The sequence below is a fragment of the Saccharomyces paradoxus genome, chromosome XIV, assembly GCF_002079055.1.
Source record: "Saccharomyces paradoxus chromosome XIV, complete sequence".
In the NCBI taxonomy this organism is placed as follows: domain Eukaryota; kingdom Fungi; phylum Ascomycota; class Saccharomycetes; order Saccharomycetales; family Saccharomycetaceae; genus Saccharomyces; species Saccharomyces paradoxus.
In genome coordinates, this window is record NC_047500.1 from 305304 (window position 1) to 324710 (window position 19407).

At 38.9% G+C, this 19407-nt stretch overlaps 9 protein-coding genes across 9 annotated transcripts; 2 read left to right on the top strand and 7 right to left on the bottom strand.

Annotated features, from left to right (window-relative positions):
* Window positions 1-165: 165 nt before the first annotated feature.
* On the bottom strand, window positions 166-1377 carry NOP13 (Nop13p; the record flags this gene model as incomplete). The annotated part of the gene is made up of 1 exon (XM_033912885.1): window positions 166-1377. The coding sequence occupies one exon, from the start codon at window positions 1375-1377 to the stop codon at window positions 166-168; it is 1212 nt and encodes a 403-aa protein (XP_033768776.1).
* A 330-nt stretch (window positions 1378-1707) lies between these two features.
* On the bottom strand, window positions 1708-2805 carry MDG1 (Mdg1p; the record flags this gene model as incomplete). The annotated part of the gene is made up of 1 exon (XM_033912886.1): window positions 1708-2805. The coding sequence occupies one exon, from the start codon at window positions 2803-2805 to the stop codon at window positions 1708-1710; it is 1098 nt and encodes a 365-aa protein (XP_033768777.1).
* A 570-nt stretch (window positions 2806-3375) lies between these two features.
* On the top strand, window positions 3376-8619 carry APC1 (anaphase promoting complex subunit 1; the record flags this gene model as incomplete). Its single annotated transcript, XM_033912887.1, has 1 exon — window positions 3376-8619. One exon carries the CDS (start codon window positions 3376-3378, stop codon window positions 8617-8619), a length of 5244 nt encoding a protein of 1747 aa, XP_033768778.1.
* A 302-nt stretch (window positions 8620-8921) lies between these two features.
* Window positions 8922-10427, bottom strand: PSD1 (phosphatidylserine decarboxylase 1; the record flags this gene model as incomplete). The annotated part of the gene is made up of 1 exon (XM_033912888.1): window positions 8922-10427. The coding sequence occupies one exon, from the start codon at window positions 10425-10427 to the stop codon at window positions 8922-8924; it is 1506 nt and encodes a 501-aa protein (XP_033768779.1).
* A 357-nt stretch (window positions 10428-10784) lies between these two features.
* Window positions 10785-11564, bottom strand: FMP41 (Fmp41p; the record flags this gene model as incomplete). Its single annotated transcript, XM_033912889.1, has 1 exon — window positions 10785-11564. The coding sequence occupies one exon, from the start codon at window positions 11562-11564 to the stop codon at window positions 10785-10787; it is 780 nt and encodes a 259-aa protein (XP_033768780.1).
* Window positions 11565-12173: 609 nt separating this feature from the next.
* On the bottom strand, window positions 12174-14129 carry SKO1 (Sko1p; the record flags this gene model as incomplete). Its single annotated transcript, XM_033912890.1, has 1 exon — window positions 12174-14129. The coding sequence occupies one exon, from the start codon at window positions 14127-14129 to the stop codon at window positions 12174-12176; it is 1956 nt and encodes a 651-aa protein (XP_033768781.1).
* An 850-nt stretch (window positions 14130-14979) lies between these two features.
* BNI5 (Bni5p) lies at window positions 14980-16329 on the bottom strand (the record flags this gene model as incomplete). Its single annotated transcript, XM_033912891.1, has 1 exon — window positions 14980-16329. The coding sequence occupies one exon, from the start codon at window positions 16327-16329 to the stop codon at window positions 14980-14982; it is 1350 nt and encodes a 449-aa protein (XP_033768782.1).
* Window positions 16330-16598: 269 nt separating this feature from the next.
* SPAR_N01520 (uncharacterized protein) lies at window positions 16599-17819 on the top strand (the record flags this gene model as incomplete). Its single annotated transcript, XM_033912892.1, has 1 exon — window positions 16599-17819. The coding sequence occupies one exon, from the start codon at window positions 16599-16601 to the stop codon at window positions 17817-17819; it is 1221 nt and encodes a 406-aa protein (XP_033768783.1).
* Window positions 17820-18015: 196 nt separating this feature from the next.
* On the bottom strand, window positions 18016-19071 carry IBD2 (Ibd2p; the record flags this gene model as incomplete). The annotated part of the gene is made up of 1 exon (XM_033912893.1): window positions 18016-19071. One exon carries the CDS (start codon window positions 19069-19071, stop codon window positions 18016-18018), a length of 1056 nt encoding a protein of 351 aa, XP_033768784.1.
* Window positions 19072-19407: the final 336 nt, after the last annotated feature.

A 19407-nucleotide genomic window follows, 5' to 3' on the forward strand; every position in this document is an offset into this window, starting at 1 on the left:
TTTTTTTTTTTCCGTGCGCACTCCCCGTGCCTTGATAAGCAATTATGGAAAAAATAAAAATAGCAGCAATTGGTTACATTGTATATATAGAACATGAATGATTAAATAATTTACAAGCGAAATAATCGCGTTACATACGTGGCTTATACACTTGGTTCACGCTGACTAGTCAAACTTCACTTTCTTACCTTGCGATGGGACAATAGCTGCAGAACCTCTTTGGGCGGTGGCTAAAGCTACGCTACTCTTAGTACGATTATTGGAATCTACGGGTGGACGTCTGTTGGCGTTGGACCGCTTGTATTCGGATTTGTTTCCACTATCCTGTCTCGGACGATCGTATCCTCTGTCGTTGGAGATATCAAATGATGGGGACTTGTCGTTGGTAACATTTTCAACCTTCTTACGAACTTGTCTTTTACTTCTATCTTCACCGTATTCCATTCTCAATGGTCTTCCGGCAATTTTTCTACAACTTTTATCCTTTAATGCATTAGTAGATCCTTCTTCGTTCTTGAAGTCGATAAATGCGAACCCTTTACATTTACCGCTATCTTCGAATGTTGCCATACGGATTTTCACGATATCACCACAATGTTGAAAGTGTTTTCTTAACAAATCATCCGTGACATCGAATGACAAATTACCGACAAATAAAATTCTTGAAGGTGGGTTTTTGGACATGGCAACTAAATCGTCTTTGTCTGGCCTACCTGAATAATTCTCGGAGTCCTTGATTAGCATATTTCTTCCGTTTAAATGAGATTCAGATAACTCCAAGACCGCTTTCAGTTGCTCGGCGTTCTTGAAGAACATGTAGCAAAATCCTTTATTTTTCATAGAGTTGGAGTTCTTGGCAGCAACACGTGGCATGGATAACCTGGTTATATCTTGTTCGGTGACTCTGCTTCTTTCATCTTCATTGTCTTTCGTTTTAGCAATAAAAAACCTGACTAAATCATCCTTTGTGGTGTCAAAGGATAAATTACCAATCCAAACACCGTATTTATTTTCATCTTTCTTCTTTTTTGTTATAGCCTCGCCAGATGTATTTCCTGTTACAGCATCAGTTTTGGATTCATCACCCTGGGCGTCTTCCTCAGAAGCACCAGATTTTTTCTTTTCAGCATCCTCTTTGTATTCCTCGATAGACTTAGGGTCGATGTTATACTTTGCGTTTAACTCTTCTAGAGTAACTTTCCCTCTTCTCAAAAGACGCTTCTGTTTTTTTGACAGGGGAATGGAGCTTTTCAAATCAATCTCAATTTCATCTTCAGCTTTTCTCTTTTTTGTTGGATCGAGCAAAGCCTTCTTGACTTGTTCCTCGTTATCCTTTTTCATAACAACATCTTCTTTCGACGTTTGTGTTTCTGACATCCTATCTTAAATTATAGAGAACTATTTGGTTAGATTAATATTCTGTGGGAGAAAGGACCTCTCTATGTGTTTTGTCAAATTTATCATGTATGCTCATCGCAATTTTTTTTTCTAGACTGAAAAATTTCAGTTTTCTGCATTTCAACGGTAAACGTGACTCCTACAGAATTTTCTAAGTAAAGGCGTGCAAGCGTGGTTGAAACACAAGCATGTGCCTGCGATAAGAGTGTGATTCCCGCATTGGAATTTGCATACGGCATGGTATTGTTATTAGTACATAGGTAAATATGGCGTATATATCATATATTTAGATATTTTTCCAGATCGTTTTCACTTCAAAAACTGAGCCAACTTCTTAAAGAACCCTCCCTTTTTGGCAGGGCTTTTTTGGACGTCTTTATTTGGTAGTCCTTTCGCGCCGCTAGATTTTGCAGCCCTGGTAGCTCTCTCAACTTCAATTTTTTTTGTGGCAGAGGCTGGAGGGCCTTGTTTTGTCTCGAAAGTCTGGCTCTCAGCTACAACTTTGCCGATTGATTTCCCGGGGATCTCCTTGACAATGCTTGTAATTGAGCCTGCAGGTACTTTCTCTTCGGGGCTCTCAATTTTAGCGGCTTCATTTGATGGCTTCTTGTTTTGGATATCTAAAACTACTGCTCCTGTACTTGTATCGGCGTCCTCATCGGCGCCCTTATTTTCCTCCTCCTCCTCTTCTTCCTTTTCAAGCTCTTCAGCAGAAAGTTCATATAATCTGGACTCAGAAGATTGCGTCTTGCCCAAGCCATCGGTAATATATCCCTCACTCTTAACCAAGGTAACTTTAGGATGTTTTTCTTCATATGGCCTAACCGCTTTTTCCTCGTTTACACCAACATTATTCTCAATTATAGTCGTAGTGCCGCTTAAGCCATCTGCATTCTTGCCCGTTTTGTTCACCTGCTGCGCTTCATCTTCGCTATCGGGCAATTCAATTACTTCCTGGGAAAATATCGACCTTTCCCCTGTTTCTTTATTTGTCTTGATTACTCTCTTAATCTTGAATTTTCTTAATTTCGCACGTTTTTCAGCTTCTGCTTCAATTAATGAAGTATTTTTTGAGACTGCTAATCCGGCACTTTCAGGAACCAGCATGCCAGTACCATTTCCGTATTGCCTTTTTACGTCTTCTTCAGTGATAAAGTTGTTTTCTACTCCCGCATCGGTGGTCACCTTGTAATCTTTATTTGGCAGCCACTGACCATCGACGATAAACTTGAAAGAGACCTCGTTGTCAGGGCTATCAAACTTTACTGGCAGCGTTATTTCGAAAGCACCACTGGGGTCCTTCACCATTGGTAAAGTACCTTTCCAATCGTCGAACGCGCCCGTCAGAATAACTGTTTCGGGACCCTTGGGCCATTTGAACGTAAATTGAGGTAGGTTCGATTGCATCTTTAAAATACTTCCCTTTAATAAAATCCTATTATGCTATGAAAGTTAAATATAATCAAGAGAAGCAAAAAATTATGTAATATAGAGGACAGAAGCTGTTTCTATATTACATAAAAGTCGGCCACCTTTTATTTTTTTTTAATTACAAGAGAGGGGGAGAATGATGGATGTAAAACCTTAACCATGTCGATGCAAGGGCTCCCACCCCAAAGTTCCTATCGGGCCCCTTCGCTTTGCTGCCCCAGATATTTTTACGGAAAAGGCCAGCCTTGCAGCATTTCACCCATGCCCTTACTTTGCTGGTATATATTCTGATCACCTTTTTTTCATTTTTAACACTTTTTTTTATTTTGTGCGGCGTCAACCCTACACAAAATAGGGCTTGTCTCTAGTATTTACATTTTGTACAAAAGTAAAGAAGATATGTAGTGGTCATTGAAAGTATCAATATTATTTGTGCTTGACTGGCAAATTTACAGTGGCAAAGTGGCTGGAATATTGCTGGTTGATATTCAGTGTGTTAAAGCAGCGTTATAGTTTCTTTTTCTTTGGCTTTCAGCGTTATTTCTTATGACTTCGAAACTGTCTATTGGAAATGATTGTTTACCAAGGAAAACTCACAATGGCGAATATGGTGGTGACACTCCTGAATGGCAGCTGCAGGTCAACATCACAAACAAATCAGGCGGTATAAACGGAGAAATTTGGTTATCAAGGGACGGAAGGAGCGTTAAATGGTGTATTGAAGACCAGTGCTTACGTCAGTTTACTTATAATCAAGAGATTATCAAAGCTGGCTATATCGATTTTGAAAAGACACCAGATTGTTTTGTAGTGGTGCTCTCTGATATTGCGCATGTATATATGCTGAAAAAGGGAGATTCTACGACGGTATGTTTCCCATTCCAGATAGGTAATGCGTTCTGGTATGCAAATGGAGTGATTTTGGAGAGAGACACCTCAACGTTCTTCATGGATGGCGGTTACGATTTAAAACCCATTGAATTCGATTTAAAACATAAATACATCACTCTGACGGATCCGATGACACCTTTTGGCTTAATTTCGATCACAAATACCTTTAAAGGTGGGATAAATAGCGCTTCAGGTAATAAAAGCGATAGTCTGCAAGACTTTCAGCTTGTGCTCTTCCCCAGCGACAAAGAAAAGTGCATAGCAGTTTTTCTAGATCGAAATTCTAAAGTGTTACGATTTTATTACAGTAGAGTTCTATCATCAGATCAGTCCCGAAAGGGAGAGCTAACGATTTCATCGACTAAAAAAATTGGTTTGGATACGGCTGGCAATAGTCAGAAGACTGGAGGGATTGCCAAAGATATGCGCAAATTCTCACTTTTAACGCGTAGGTCGACGTCTATAAATTCTAATTCTCACGATTTCAATGCAACTGAAAGGGTCCTTAGCGGCAACGTGGGGAATGCTCCAGGAAGAACAGATATTTTCGCTTTACCTTCTTCTTGTTCAAGAAGGAGCTTATCAGCAACCCTAGATAGAATGGGGAATAACATTGCCGCGACCAATAGAGCTACACCTTCTGCCTTTTTTGATTCCTCTGCAAATACTGGCACTCACTCTAGTATAAACCCTGTGTCACAGCCAATGCAACAGCAACAGCAGGAGTATTTGAACCAAACAGCGACCTCTTCGAAGGATATTGTTTTGACGGAAATATCGTCTTTGAAACTGCCTGATGATATCATTTTCACTTCACGACGTTTGAGCTCTATACTAAGCACTTTAAAGTTTTTATCATTGAGATTTGAACGTCGAGAGGGAATTTTAATATTTCACGAGCCCACGCATTTTTGCAAAATCTGGTTAATTGACCTTTCACCAGATGTCCTGGATTCTATTCCATTCAAAATATACGGGAACTCACCGCAAAATATGATCAGACTGGAGAATTTAAAGCTTAAGGAACCGTCAAGAATACGAGCTATGCATTTACATAAACGCCTTAAAGGTTGCCTGATTTTGGTGTCAGAGGGACAGAACGAGGGAGAATATGAATCGTTTATATGTAACCCCTTCGTTAAAATTTCATCTCCTTCCAAAAACATTCCCAAAGATCTCACTAAGCAAAACTCTCTCCCCTCTTTACAAAGACTGTTTCCCTATCCCGAGAGTAGTTTCACCAAGCTCTGCTTCGAAGCCCTTAAGTATATTACTTCACCTGCATTCAATATCTCATTTATATTTCTATGGCAATTTGCATATTCGATACTTCCTTCAAAGGTTAGTAATGGAGTTGGGTGTTCGAAAATAGAGCATGATGCCTTTTCACTGGTTCTTTCACTACTGATTCTGCCGATACCTAGCTTTTCTGCTCAAGAGTATAACGAGTATAAAGAAATATATGAACACGACCTATTTCATCAACTAAAGCAGGATTCAGAAATAACAAGTTCTGTACTACCAAGAATTGTTATTGGATTGCATTTGATACGGGAGGAATACTCCTTGAATGTCCTGTGTCGCAATGAACACGCATTGTTGGGACAGTTTCTCAGTTTCGCTACTGCCGCTATGGGCTGGCCTGATTTATGGCAATCATATTATGTACCCAAAATAGATTCAGAATCTAAAACTTTTCTACATCCAAGGGAACAAAACTCCACTTTCTTTCATCCATTAGATGAGCCGCCATCGATTACCAAGTCATTGTATAGTATAACTGAGAACAGTTCAATACCATTATGTCCGTTCATTAGTTTTTCGAGACTTGCCGCAACGGATACACAGGTTGAATTGCGCATTACTCCAAGAAGTTTCAAAATCTTGGGCTTATATGAACTCGTGCACTCTCCCAATTTTTTACCAGATTATATTTTGGGTATCCTTTCCAGCCTGAAAGTAGATAAAAATGAGTTACAAACGTATCCTTTAGGCATTTTGTTTCCATTACAGAACATTTTGAGAATCCTGGAAGATAAACTATCTGAGGTAAGAGATAACCTGGAGTTGTTAGATAGGGCCGATTTACAAAGGTGCAGTGCCATTATCAATAGTATAAGAAATGATTCCAAAGAAGTCATCAAAAGAGGCGAAAGAGATAGCTCTATGTTGTACAAAGTTCCACTCGCCAAAAATAGAAGCTGTTCGTCTAAGAAGCCCAGTGACATATATACGGTATTATCTGAGATTGTGAAAAGCGCAAGTCAAGTTCCACTAGATGGATCAGCTATGAGGATGTCGAACATTCAGGATGATGAAGATATTGATGAAGGGCGGTCTCTCAAATTAAATGCAGGACTGATCTTTTCAGAAGATAAAAGGTTTACTCATGTCGTATCATTACTAGCTTATTATAGGCCCACCCAAACCCAATTTTTTACCACCAAGACCGAATATGCCCAGATACTAGCTCAAAAGAAATATTTTGCTAAAATTATGGCCTTAAGAACGTGTACAAATGGTGTCGGCTGGGGCGCAGTAGCATATGCAACAGAAAAGCCCATATCTACCCAAAAATGGATTGTTCAACCTCTCAACTTAATTTCAATGTTTCCTGATGACACAAAGATAACCGTAAAAGTCCCAGAAGATATAGGACACGATGTTGTGGAGTGGGGGCAATTTCATGCCGGTGTTAGCTCCGGTCTCCGTATTTCAAAGAAGGCAACTGGGATAACGGGTAGTTGGATTGCATTTAATAAACCAAAAGAATTGGACGCTTATCATGGTGGTTTTCTTCTTGGGCTAGGACTTAGTGGACATCTGAAGAATCTAGAAGAATGGCACATATACAATTACTTAAGCCCCAGAAATACTCATATAAGTATTGGGTTACTTTTGGGGATGAGTTCAAGTATGAAGGGCAGTATGGACTCGAAACTAGTCAAAGTTATTAGTGTACATCTAGTGGCCTTTCTGCCTAGCGGGTCTAGCGATTTGAACATAGATCTAAAACTGCAGACTGCTGGTATCATAGGTATGGGTATGTTATATCTCAACTCAAGGCATAAGCGAATGAGTGATTCAATTTTCGCACAGCTAGTATCATTGCTCAATCTCAATGATGAAATGATTGCTGATGAAGAATATCGATTAGCAGCGGGTATATCGCTCGGTCTTATCAACTTGGGGGCTGGTCAGACGAAATTGAGAAAATGGGATTCATCCTTGCTAAGTCTGGGGGACTACCTGCCCGAAGATGTTTATGATACTAATGATGTTGAAGAAAACATGATGTACGAAGATCTGACTACGAAGCTATTGGAGATCATCACTAGTACATATGATATAGAGAACGATTGGATACCAGAGAATTCGCAAATCGGCGCAGTGATTGCAATTATGTTTTTGTTTTTGAAGTCGAACAATTTTGAAATTTCCAATGTACTGAAAGTTGACTTGAAGAAAATCTTAAAAGCAAATATTAGTAATCGCCCTGAATTATTAATGTACAGAGAATGGGCGTCCAATATGATTTTATGGGATTTTATGGGCGATGATTTATCGTTCATCATGAAAGATGTCGATATTGGAGGAAAATTTAGTGAACTTAATACCGACTTACTCCCCATATATTATACTATGGCGGGAAGAATTTTAGCCATGGGTATTAGATTTGCCTCTACTGGAAACTTGAAAATTCGCAATGTTCTTCTTTCTCTCGTTGATAAGTTTCTGCCGTTTTATCAATACCCAGGAAAACAGAATCTTGACTTTCGGTTGACAATTTCTGTTATTAACGTTTTAACCAATGTCATTATTGTATCTTTGAGCATGGTTATGTGTGCTAGTGGTGATTTGGAAGTTTTGAGGAGGGTCAAATATCTACATGAAGTTGTATCTGGTCCATATTCAGACTTATTTCAGGTAATTCCTAGTTCTAAAAATAATGGTTCGGGTGTAACACACGCGAGTTCGAACACTAACAGGTCCGGAAATAGTGACCATTATGAGAGAATTGATGAAACAGCTGCTTCTCTCGATGATGAAAGGTCGATAAATGGCAGTGACATTAGTGATCCAACAGCATTTTTAGAAGACAAAAAGGATATGGATGATCATTACGGTAAGTTTCTTTCAACAAATCTTGCACTAGGTTTTCTTTTCCTTGGGTCTGGGCAATACGCTCTTAATACTTCTACTTTAGAATCTATCGCCTTCTTAAGTATGTCTGTTTTACCCATATATGCAACACCACATCCCTTACAAGAATTGAAGCACTTTTGGAGCATGGCTGTAGAACCTCGTTGCCTTGTTATAAAGGATATTTTCACCGGTGATGCAGTAAACAACGTTCCTATTGAATTAGTGGTTGAGGAAGACATTGAAAAAGAAGAAGTGATAAAAGAGATGTCAACACCCTGTCTACTTCCCGATTTTTCCAAGATCAAATCTATCAGCGTAAAAATGCATAGTTACTTTCCGTTAGAAATTAACTTCACTAAGGGCTACTCAGCTTCTGATTTTTTTAGTGGTGGTACAATTATTTATATACAAAGAAAATCCGAAAGTATTTTTGAGGACAAAGCTTCTTTTAGAAACGTAGAAGATATTCACGTTGCACTCAAGAGAAAAGCAACAGGATCCAAAGACTATTCAAAGTTAAACTTAAAAACCGAACAAGGAAATGCTCCCTCTTCACAACTTGTTGAAAGTTTGGGTATTCAAGATTTGACAATGGTGGAACTCGATACTATTTTGAATACGGAAAATAACACAGCATTAACTGATTCTGAATCTTATAATTTAGGTTTGCTCTGTTCAGATAGAAACAGCGGAGATATTTTGGATTGCCAGCTCGAATTGTGGTATAAAAGCTTTGGACCGCATGTTGAATAATGCAAAGCTTGAGAATATTTATCTGAGTATATAAGGCTAGTTCTAAAAGATTCCAAAACTGAAGTAAGGAGTAAATTACTTTTTGTATAACCTAGTTCAGAAAACGCATATATGTCGAGCACGACTACATGGCTAGAAATTTCCCAGACGAACATCCGTAATTCTAAAAGTTACATTTAACAAATCTAATCTGAAAAATATAGTGTAAAATTCTATATATCTTCAGAAGAAGAAATGAAATCAAAGTGCGCGGATAATAATATATACAGCAAGATAAATGCTAATCTTACATATGATTCTTTTTATTTTCGATCCCTATTTCCAATTATGCCTAATTCCTGTCCCATCTTAACCTTATCACCAACCTTAACCTCAAATTGAAATTTAGTGGGAGCCTCAAAACAAAGTACAACAGTACTACCCAATTCAAAGCCTCCCATTTCTTCTCCCTTAACCAAAGGCATACCCCCCAATATCTTACTTGCATTCTCATACACTGCCTGGTAGCAGGTATGTGGTTCTAAATGTTTGTCACTCTTCGAATTTGTCACGAATTCTTGATCAAAATTTAGCTTAATTGAACCAACATTTGTTGCGCCAACAGGAGTCATACTGAAAAATCCATACTTCCAACCGCCCAATAAAGCAACTCTTTCATTCAGGACAAAAAGATTAGGGAAGTTTCGTTGGAAATAAGGTGCCACAGAGAATAGATCACCTGGAAAATGACGGCGAACCCTACAAACCCAGTCGACTGGGGAGTGGAAATGATGGTAATCGCCGGGTGCCAAATAAATGACGGCAAAGAAAAGTTCTGTATCATGAGGCTCTGAGCACGAAAATCCATTAGAAAAGTAGTTTAAAGAAAGCTGGCTCAAAAGATGCATGTTTTTGGACACGCTTGGTTTGAACTCTTGGACAGATTGGTCACCCTCATTTTTAAAATTGAGAAGAGGTTGTTCAGTATCTTCGGAACCAGCCAATTGTAACTTATTTACTCTGGCGAATTCTCTATGTTTTTCTTCATCAGAAGTCAAATCCAAACTAGATGCACTCTTTGACATCAGGGGGTGGGAATGAGTACCAAGAAATTCTTTGATGGAATATGTCATTCCCTTGACTTGTTCGATTTCGCCAGTTTCAGAGTTAATGATACCAACTTGCAAGATCTTTCCATCACTTGGAGAAGCTATAACATCTTCGCCTTGTGCTACTGGACGTGTGCCTGGTTTTATATTACGATAGAAAAATTCGGATAAATTTGCATAATGTGTCAAATCAGGATCTTCCATTTCGTCCAAATTAACTCCGAATAGAAAAGAATATAACCTGTAACCCCATGGCCTAACCCAAATGGGTAATGTAAGAGAATTTACTTGACCCCATAGTCGAGACATTGCATTCAAGGGTAAAGTGGAATAGCAGAAAAAAAGCCAGTTATTGTTAAATATCTTAATTTTTCTTGTCCTTCTCCCCTTCTTACTCTCTGTAGCACCTTCTTCCTCCGTATTATCATTCCTTGAGACTAGTAGAATGGTTCCTAGAACAATAGTGAAACTAGTCAAAACAACCCACTTCATAGAAACCTGTTTTCTCCCGCTATTTGCGGCAGCAGCTTTGGCACGATCCACAATCTCCCCAGAACTGCGTCGTTGCTGAACAAAAAGACGTGTGGAGAACTTTCTATTCCATAGCACCGCGGTTCTATTTCTTAATTGCATTCTTGTAGAAAATTTCACAGCAGGCATCCTCCCCATGAGGAGTGTCCTTCCTTGCGCCAAGGCGTTCTTAACTGGCATAATTGACATGCTGGCCTTATTTTCCCTCTTCTTCAAAAATAAAGTACACGAAGGATTTAAGCGATCCGCTAACAAGTGGCTGAAGAGTCTTTAAAATGCTGTGTGTATCTCTAGGCTACTTCTTTGTGAGTTAACCGTTTTATATTATAGATGAAGAACAAATTTTCCACATGCTTGTGCCTGCTTTAGATGTCCCTTGACCTCGAAATTTGAAAAAACACCAAAAAGGTGCTAGGTTACCCTGCATGTGATCTTCTGAATTATATAGCGTATACAGAAGCAGAATGGTCGTATATGTACCAAGCCGCCAGTATATCAGCGGCATAGAATGTGCTACTTACGATGAGCGTGTGAATGTGATCGACATTATATTTCTCTAAATTCATATGGTCCCGGGCGATTTTCACATTCAAAGTTCATGTCGACAAGTTTGTCGTTATTCTGCAACAATTCACAATGAACACGGTCACCAGGTTTCAACTCACCTACGCCCGCAGGTGTACCAGTCAAAATAATATCACCTGGTTCAAGGGATATCATGGTAGATATGTGTTGCAGGATTTTATGGAGTGGGTGCAACATGAGGTCGGTGCCACCGTCTTGTCTTAATTGTCCGTTGACAAAGCATTTGACTCTGAAAATATCCTGTAAGTTCGATTTGTAGGATGAAAACTTCTCGCGGGAGACCATAGCAGAGATTGGCATGAAGGTATCAAAACCTTTGCTTATTGTCCAAGGTAGCCCCTTCTTTTTCGCTTCATCCTGCACATTTCTTGCCGTAAGATCCAATGCTAAAGCTACACCACTAATGGAGTCATACACTTCCTCGGGTTTCATCTTAATGACATTGGACAGATGTTTGTTCACAATCAATGCCAATTCAATTTCGTGATGAACCTTTACACCACGTGGGATGAATATGGGTCCTGGATTAGTTCCGTCTTCATTTAGTCCATTAAAAGTCGAGTTTGCAGGTCTCGCAGTCTTGGCCAATGATGATGATAATGGCGTCACTATACTCGAGGTCGGTTTTAGGAAAAAAAATGGTTGTTTTGGAATTGAATTGTTCAGCTCTTTTATATGCGCAGCGTAGTTACGCCCAATGCATACAATTTTTCTGGCTGCCTTCAGATAATTGTAACTCATAGCGTTTTGGCGATTTCTTAGCGCTTCACTCAATAGCTTTTAATGTATACCTATGTAGAAGGTTCTCTGGTGGAGGCGTTTTTCCTTATCAATTACACAACAGTTACAATCTCTTGAAACCGAACGAAAAAAGGTGAGGCCAGAGAAGCTATTAAAGAAAATAGCCGGAAAAAGAAATGCAAAAGAAAGAAAAGTCCTTTTAAAGTACGCATGAGCTGTTGACCTCAACATATTGTGGAATTGCAGTAGTAAAAATCTATTATGTTTATAAGTGCAATGGGGAGGTGCTAAATTATAAAGGCACGCTCTATAAAGGATATATGTTGAAGGCATTTACAGTAAGAAAACCTTTATTGTTGTTAATCAACAAAAGGAGACTTGCGCAGTTGACAACCTCCCCCTGGAAGGTGGAAACATGTTGAAATTTGAATCAGCTGTAGAAAAAAAAAATCTTGAAGTTACATAAATACAGAAAAAAGTGAGAAAATAAAAGGGATTTCTTCTTGAAAGGAACTTTATGGTGGAATATTTGCAATGAGAAAAGCGGATAGGTTGAAGAAAACGAAAGCTTCAAATAGGAGACGATTCTAAAATCTCGTCGCTATTTCGTCAATTATTGTGAGGTAGAGTGGAAAGTACATCATGCTTATTAGTATCATGGGTATCGGGATTTGCACTTATTACCAATGGATTAGGAACAGAATAGCATGAGTTGATTATACTCTGTGTACTATTTCCCACATTATTAGTAGCTGTGTTACTTTTGCTAATATTTGCTCCAGAGTTCAGTGAGTACTTTTTATCTAGAATTATTGGTCTTGAATTAATGGAAGGATATCCTGCGTTTTCATTTTTGACAACATTACTGTCCTTGTTGAAGCTGTCTTCCCGGCCATCCATATCGTCTCTTGGGTTTTTGCCTCCCCTTCGGTAAAAATTTGTTTCATATATTAATTGTTTCATGTTTGATAATACCGACATTGCGCTTGAATAATCACTTCTCGAAATACTACTTTCTAACAATGATAATAAAGATGTAGATGGTGATGACGATGATGATGATGATGACGATGGAGTTGACATATTCACATTAAATTGGGAATTCGAAGAGCTTGAGGGTATTATGCCGCACAGCTTCCCAACAACCTGGGTTAGATCATCATATTCTGATTCATAGAATTGTAGATCGTTTTCAATTTTCTTGATGTACTCTTTCTTTCTTTTCCTAAATTTAGAGGCTGCCACCCTATTCCTTTCCAGGAACTCTTTTCTCTTCCTCTCTTGTTCTTCAGTCTCATCGACTATTACGTTGTTTGAGATTTTGCTATTTTCGACATCATCTTTTTGTGCTGGTGCAGTCGTGACTGTTGAGTTTTTTCTTGATATGGAGTTCTTCCTTGAAGCTTTAGAAGTGGAACTTGTACTAGACATCCTTCTTTTTCTTTTTCGTGTCTTGTTATTGAACTGGTCATTGTTCTCAAGTTGAGTTGACAAATGTTCATTCTCGTTGTGATTGTGAGTGGATTGCTCAATGCCATTGAATTCTACTGGATTATCCATTTTCACAGCCGCTTTCGTTGAAGTATTTGGAGAAAAGTTGGAATTCCCGATGCTGTTGTTGACGGTAACATCTGTGATATTTGTTGATGGTGTCGATTTGTATCCCGGATTAGTCAAAACTCCAGCAGATGGTAGGTTTAGCAGAGAACTTAATCCCGGTGTAAGTGGTGTACCATTTACAGTTGGGTGCATTATATTGACATGAGGGTGGTTCTCCATACTTCCATTCACTGTGACACTTTTGTTGACATTCTTACTGTTTGCAATGGTATTTTTATTAATTGAAGGCAACACGGGATAATTGTAAGATTGAGTAAGAATACCAGGTGTCAATCCGGTTCTGATATTAGACTCATTAGGTGTCAATCCAGATTTAGACAAGTTTAATAAAAAACCGGGCATTTGTGAGTCGTTTGAAGGGAAGCCATTACTAGAACTATTGGCGGTGACATTTGAGTTTCGTGGTTGACGTACTAACGAAGTCCCCGAAGGAGAAGAGCTGTTTGGATATAAAGATCCAGAAGTAGAAGAAAAACCTAATGCACTAGGGTTTGAATTAGAAGTTGAGGCAGAATGTGAATTCTGATTGGGGTTCGAGCTTGAATTTGCCTGGTATAAAATAGAGGGAGAGAGAAGTAGGGGTGGTAATCTTTTGGACCCGCCTGGCGTGAGTATAGGTGGCGATACTATGGTGGGTCTTTGTTGACCTGGCAAAAAGGTAGGTGAGTCTTTTTTCACCCCATTATTATTAGTATTATCTGCAACGGTTGAGTTCCCATTTTCTTCTGGAATACTGTTCAAACTATGAGTTGAACGTTGGGAATGTTGCGTTATCGTCGAGGTAGAATTATTTCGCGAAGTTTCCTTTGATTGAGATGGATGAGAGATTGTGCTTGGAAGTGACAAGGCCTTTTTGGAAGAGGCGAAGCTTTGTTCAAAAGGGTTGGGCTCTAAGTCAAAAGTTGAAACAATACTCGGTTGCCTTGAACGTTCCTCGCTTGACATAATGATTGGACAGCGTGTAGAGACTAGGCAGATATATTTGGAATGCAAAATAGAAAAGAAAAGAATGAAATGAAAATAAAAACCACGAATTGATCCAGAAATTTATCAAAGAATAGAGGTCGGAAAAAGAGATAGGAATCCAGTAACTAGAGAAACACGTTTGAATAGTAAAGGATTTTTTTCGATAAGAAAAAACACAATTTACTTTTACGTTAAACCCCTTTGGTAGTAACTTTTCTGAGCTAAAACCACTCCTGAGTGTTGGCAGTGTAGCACCAAATTATTATGATTCTGGGTAATAAATTAGCCTCGCGTATTGGTAACCAAACTTGGTCCTTTTAACTGGTAATATATGCAGTTCGTTTCGAAAACCATCACCTAATGACTAAATCCATTCTATTCAGCCCAGTTAATTTTCGTGATTTTTCCCTTCGATTCTACTTTTTTTCTCTCTGGGACGAAGTTTGCAGGGTTATCGCTAGCGCGGTTAAGTACAACTTGGTGTATGAAGGTTTATAGAAAAAAAGCACAATGCCATTGGGATTAAAGTTCGGGATACCGGTATTGTCCCGTTTCTAATTAATACAGTATGTTTTCTATCTGGACATTTTATGGTGTTTTTTTTTTTAGTATCGTTTTTGTTTATGTTTAGGCGATATATTCATTTTTACACTAGCATATTAATATTGACGTAATGAAAAAAAAGGTAGCTGCATGAAAAACATTATATGGATCTTGGTTAATAAATTTCTTTTTTCTTACGATTGTCTTTTTTTTTTGGTATTTATTTTAACTTTATATATCTGTCTTAATTTTATAAATATTTATAACAATCCTTGGCGTAATGCAATCATTTTGTTCCAATCCAAAATTGGCCATTCTCACCACGATCAATCTGCTTTCTCAGATGTCTGCTCAACAACACCCCGACCTCATATTTCTCCTTCGTCTTCTTGTCAAGATATTCTTGAAGCTTTACCACGGCCCTATGCAGTCTCTTGCCGTCTTCCATAGATAAAGAACCCTGCGCATTCATCTTGTTCAGGTAGTCAATTTCCTTTTGTAACTTAATGCATTTCATAGATAAATAATCGTGTCTTTTTTCCAGCTTGGCAATACTGCCTAACTCCGACGCCGATGTAATAGGAGAAGAGACTGGCGAGTCATACTTATTTAGGGAAGATTTACGACTTCCGCTTCTTGAATTGGAATTGCTGCTAACAGAGATAACTCTGAATGGATTTGTTGGGCGTCGTCTCTCCAAATTTGTGGTTCTTTTTTGCTCATGACCATCTGAGTTAATGTCATTTATATTCGTACCATCTTCTTTAGAATTCTTTTTGGGAATGAAGATTTTCGTTTGGGAATCCAACGGAGTGCTTCCTCGCGAGCGATTGGGGAAGGCCTCTAAATTATCGGCCTGGGGCGTTTGATTAGCTAAATGGTTGCTCTCATGGTCGTCTCCATTGCTACTTCCAACAGATATAGTCTGCGGTTGTATGTCCAGATCATTATTGGCGGAAGAAAATCTGTCTAATACTAATTCAGCGTCCACGTTATTGTCACCCCACAAAGTAATATTCCGGGGCATGGGCGATTCAAGAGATTTAACCTCAGTGTTTCCTTCCGTTCCCTTATCTATGTGCTCCTCTTCAACATCTGATTTTTCGTCCTCCCATTCATCATCATTGTTTTCTACAGTTTCAACATTAACATCACCTCTGTTCTGGTTTACATTGACAGTACCAACTTCATTGGCCTCAGTGTCGAAGTCCTTTGCCTTTTCATTTCCAGCAGAATTTGCGACAAACGAATTATAGGAATCACCAATAGCAATGGTCGTGTGGTTTATCTGTTCTTTGGCTATAACAGGTTGAGTATCCGATGGCTGAGATGGCGCCTCTACACTCTTATTCGTTTCATTTTCTGTGGAGCCCTGTAGGGCTTTCTGCTCTTCAAACTGAGCGGCATCTCCTAGGTTGCTACTTGTTTCATCATTAATACTTAAAAGAGTCGCTCCTGCCGTCTCTACCGCTTTTGGAACGTCGATCATGCCCGAGTTTTCAGCATCATCCTGGACAGGCTCGTCTTCTGCGGGTTCGACTAATTGTAAATTTTCGTCAATCATCTGGTTCATCTGGTTGATGTCTATTTCTATTTGAGAGAGCCTCTTCTTTATTTTGTCCTGATCCAAGCCCATTGTTTCTGCACACTCTATATTACACTAATATGGTATCGCCACAACAATGATACAAATTAAGAAACTATCAACGGTCTTTGTTTATTGTGAACTTTATATTTTCAGCGGAATATTTATTTTATAACGCGTCTAAATGGTCTGGGTTCTGGGCATCTCTAAAGCCCTCCACTACTGAGTGAACAGGAAGAACAAGTGAGGCTTTTGAAAAAGAAAACGAGTACGAAATTGAGCGGCAGGAGAACTGCTACATACATTTGCCAAAGGCCGGCATGGACAGAGTACGCTCTTTGATTGGAAGCCGCCGGGGACGCGGACGCAATCGCCAACATCCTTCTTATTCTCATAATGGATCTCCATCAACCGTGAATCTCTTGGGAGCTGATGGTTATGGAGACGACCAATCTACTATATTTACACGAGAGAATGACCCTCTGGAAATCTCTGCCAATGAAGGGGATGATAATGCGGATGCAGCCACTTTGAATACTGTGATATCAGAAGGCTCAACAATAGGAGATCTACAAAGACAAGGCTATGTTAACAGAGCCCCAAGATTTACATCAGAAAGGGCCATACCATTCATTTCGGTGTTACTACAACGGGGGTTTTTTGCATTCCCTAGTGAAGAATCTTTCCAGTTATTTTTACATAATAAGAGAAAGCTTGATAACATTGATCCAAAGACGGGTCTGGGACTTCCCCTATTTCACGCTATTTCTTTAAACCTAGTTAAGTCACTTTTTAGTGATCAAAATACGCCGGTAATGAGAATTTATAAATACGTTATGATAGACTCTCAATGCGAAAAGCCTCCACTCAACTCAGAAGTAATCTCTCAAATAAATGAAAATGTGTCCATATACAAATATGAATTCTGCACTATTTTAAAAAAAATGGAAAGCCATAATTTTTCGAGCAGAGTAGAGCACGTTTTTATATTTCATAGAAAGAATGAGCCTGATGTTCACATTCCCATGATTAACTATAATCAAAGAAAAAATGCAGATACAACAGTTCACGGACTAAATCTTCGGTGGTATGGGACAACAAGTTTAGCTTCACCCTTTGGCTCGAATAGCATTAACCTGCTTGTACTTGATGATACAATGGCATCCTACATGAATCAACGCACTATTGAGGAGTTTGATTCTTACAGTCGTTCCCGTCCCACAAGACCGTTGGGTTACCTCCCAGTTTGGGCGAGATATACAGATGATAAAGTTAGTGTCATACCGAAAAAGAGAACTTTGAGAGTAGCTACCTTTTACTTACAAGAGACTGATTCGTTCGACGATGGCTCCAGCTTAACATCTACCAATTATAGTGAAATGGGTTCCAATATCATTGACAATGTGCCGTGGGATAGTCAGATACTGACTTGTATGTGCATGCTTTTACATGAATATGAATCAAGGAAGGAAAAACGCCACACCGCATGGGGTAGCTCAACCACATATATGTTAAATGGACCGGCAGGACTACTGATGTAAATCTATTTGCATTTACCTGTGTTTTTTTAGTTATGGTTTAGTCATAATACCGCTAAGAAGCATATAAATATTTAAAGAAAAAATAAAGTACATACTTAATTTTTCAATAAAGTTTAAATACGTTCCGAATGTTACAAGTTTTCCTCTCTTATGTAATGTTCCCTATCCTACTTTACTCCTACCGCAACAGTGCTAACTATCTATTCCTTTTCCTACTATCTTGTTCATCTCTTGATGGGTTCGGCATACGATTATAACCAAACGTACGATTATACCACTTTATCATATTACGTGGCGGTTCACCAAATACCATATAGTACTCACAAAACAAACACATGGGGCTTGATTCGTTAATTAGGACAGAAAAATCTGGAACACGGTTTTCTGTTTTGGATATATATTCAAAATCATGATAGTAATAGTTTCGTAGTTTAGATAGATTTTCGTAATGATGGTGCGGGCAACAACTTTTATGGTCTCTAGAGTCGCCATAAAAGTCATGTCGCCTTACATGTCCATTTTTTTTCGAGTTCTTCGACCTGCTGTGCCTTCCGGAAGAAACAGAATGTTGACTGTCTGCATGTAAATGAGCTATGTCCACCGTATTGTGATCAATATCTGTGACTTCTTCCGCCACATCTAAATTGTCTACATTCGTTACAGTTCGCAACCTTCCCTGTCCTTCATTTCCAAACCCTCCCGGTAACACCGATTCTATCATTTGAGAAATCTTTTCCCCTATGCCATCTGGTGTATCAAGTTCTTGGCTCTCATAATCGAAAATTATTTCTGCTTCTTCACCATTCAAATTAAGTTCCGGATCTTTAAGATCATCGTCTAGAATATTTTGCAGGTCATGATCCATTATGAAGTCCGCATTATTTGTAGAAGCTATTTGACCTATTTTCCTTCCAAAGTTTTCCTTTTCCTCTGCAGAATCAATATGGTATGTACTTTGGCCATCTATTTTTGCAAGCTCATCTTCCAAACTCAATGAATCCATCTTAGGAAGAGTGTCCTTGAGCTCCTCTAGTCGCGCGTTTGATAACGCCTTTCCTCCATTTCTAATAACAAATTGCATTGCATGGGGGGCGTTTTGAAAAGCTTGCCTGTCTTGAAGCTGATTGGAAAGGATTTTAGTCAACGCTTTCACACCTTCTTGCATCATAACGTTTATTGGCATAGGTCCATCTTCAGAAAGTACCTCCACAGATGCATTAGTCGTTCCATTAGATTGGTTTGTAGGTGTCATTTTCTTGATGGGATAGCATGAAAATAGAACAAGAGAGAATATTGATCAAAGCTATGAATTCGTCGTCACAGCAGAATGGTGGCAAATATGAATAACGATAGGTCAATAATTTAGCAAAAAGGGTCCTATTCAAGCTGTATACAAAAGCTCAATCTGCAGTTCTTGTGGTGCTCTGGCTAATTCTGCAGTGCTCATCGTCCAGATCATCTCATCTTTCTTGTCCCACTAAAACACTCGCTCGCGCGAGGGCATATGATATATCATAGAATACGTCAAACTGGAAAAGCTTGAAAAAACTGTGGTATTCCATCTCGTACTTTAGTGATTATGTATATA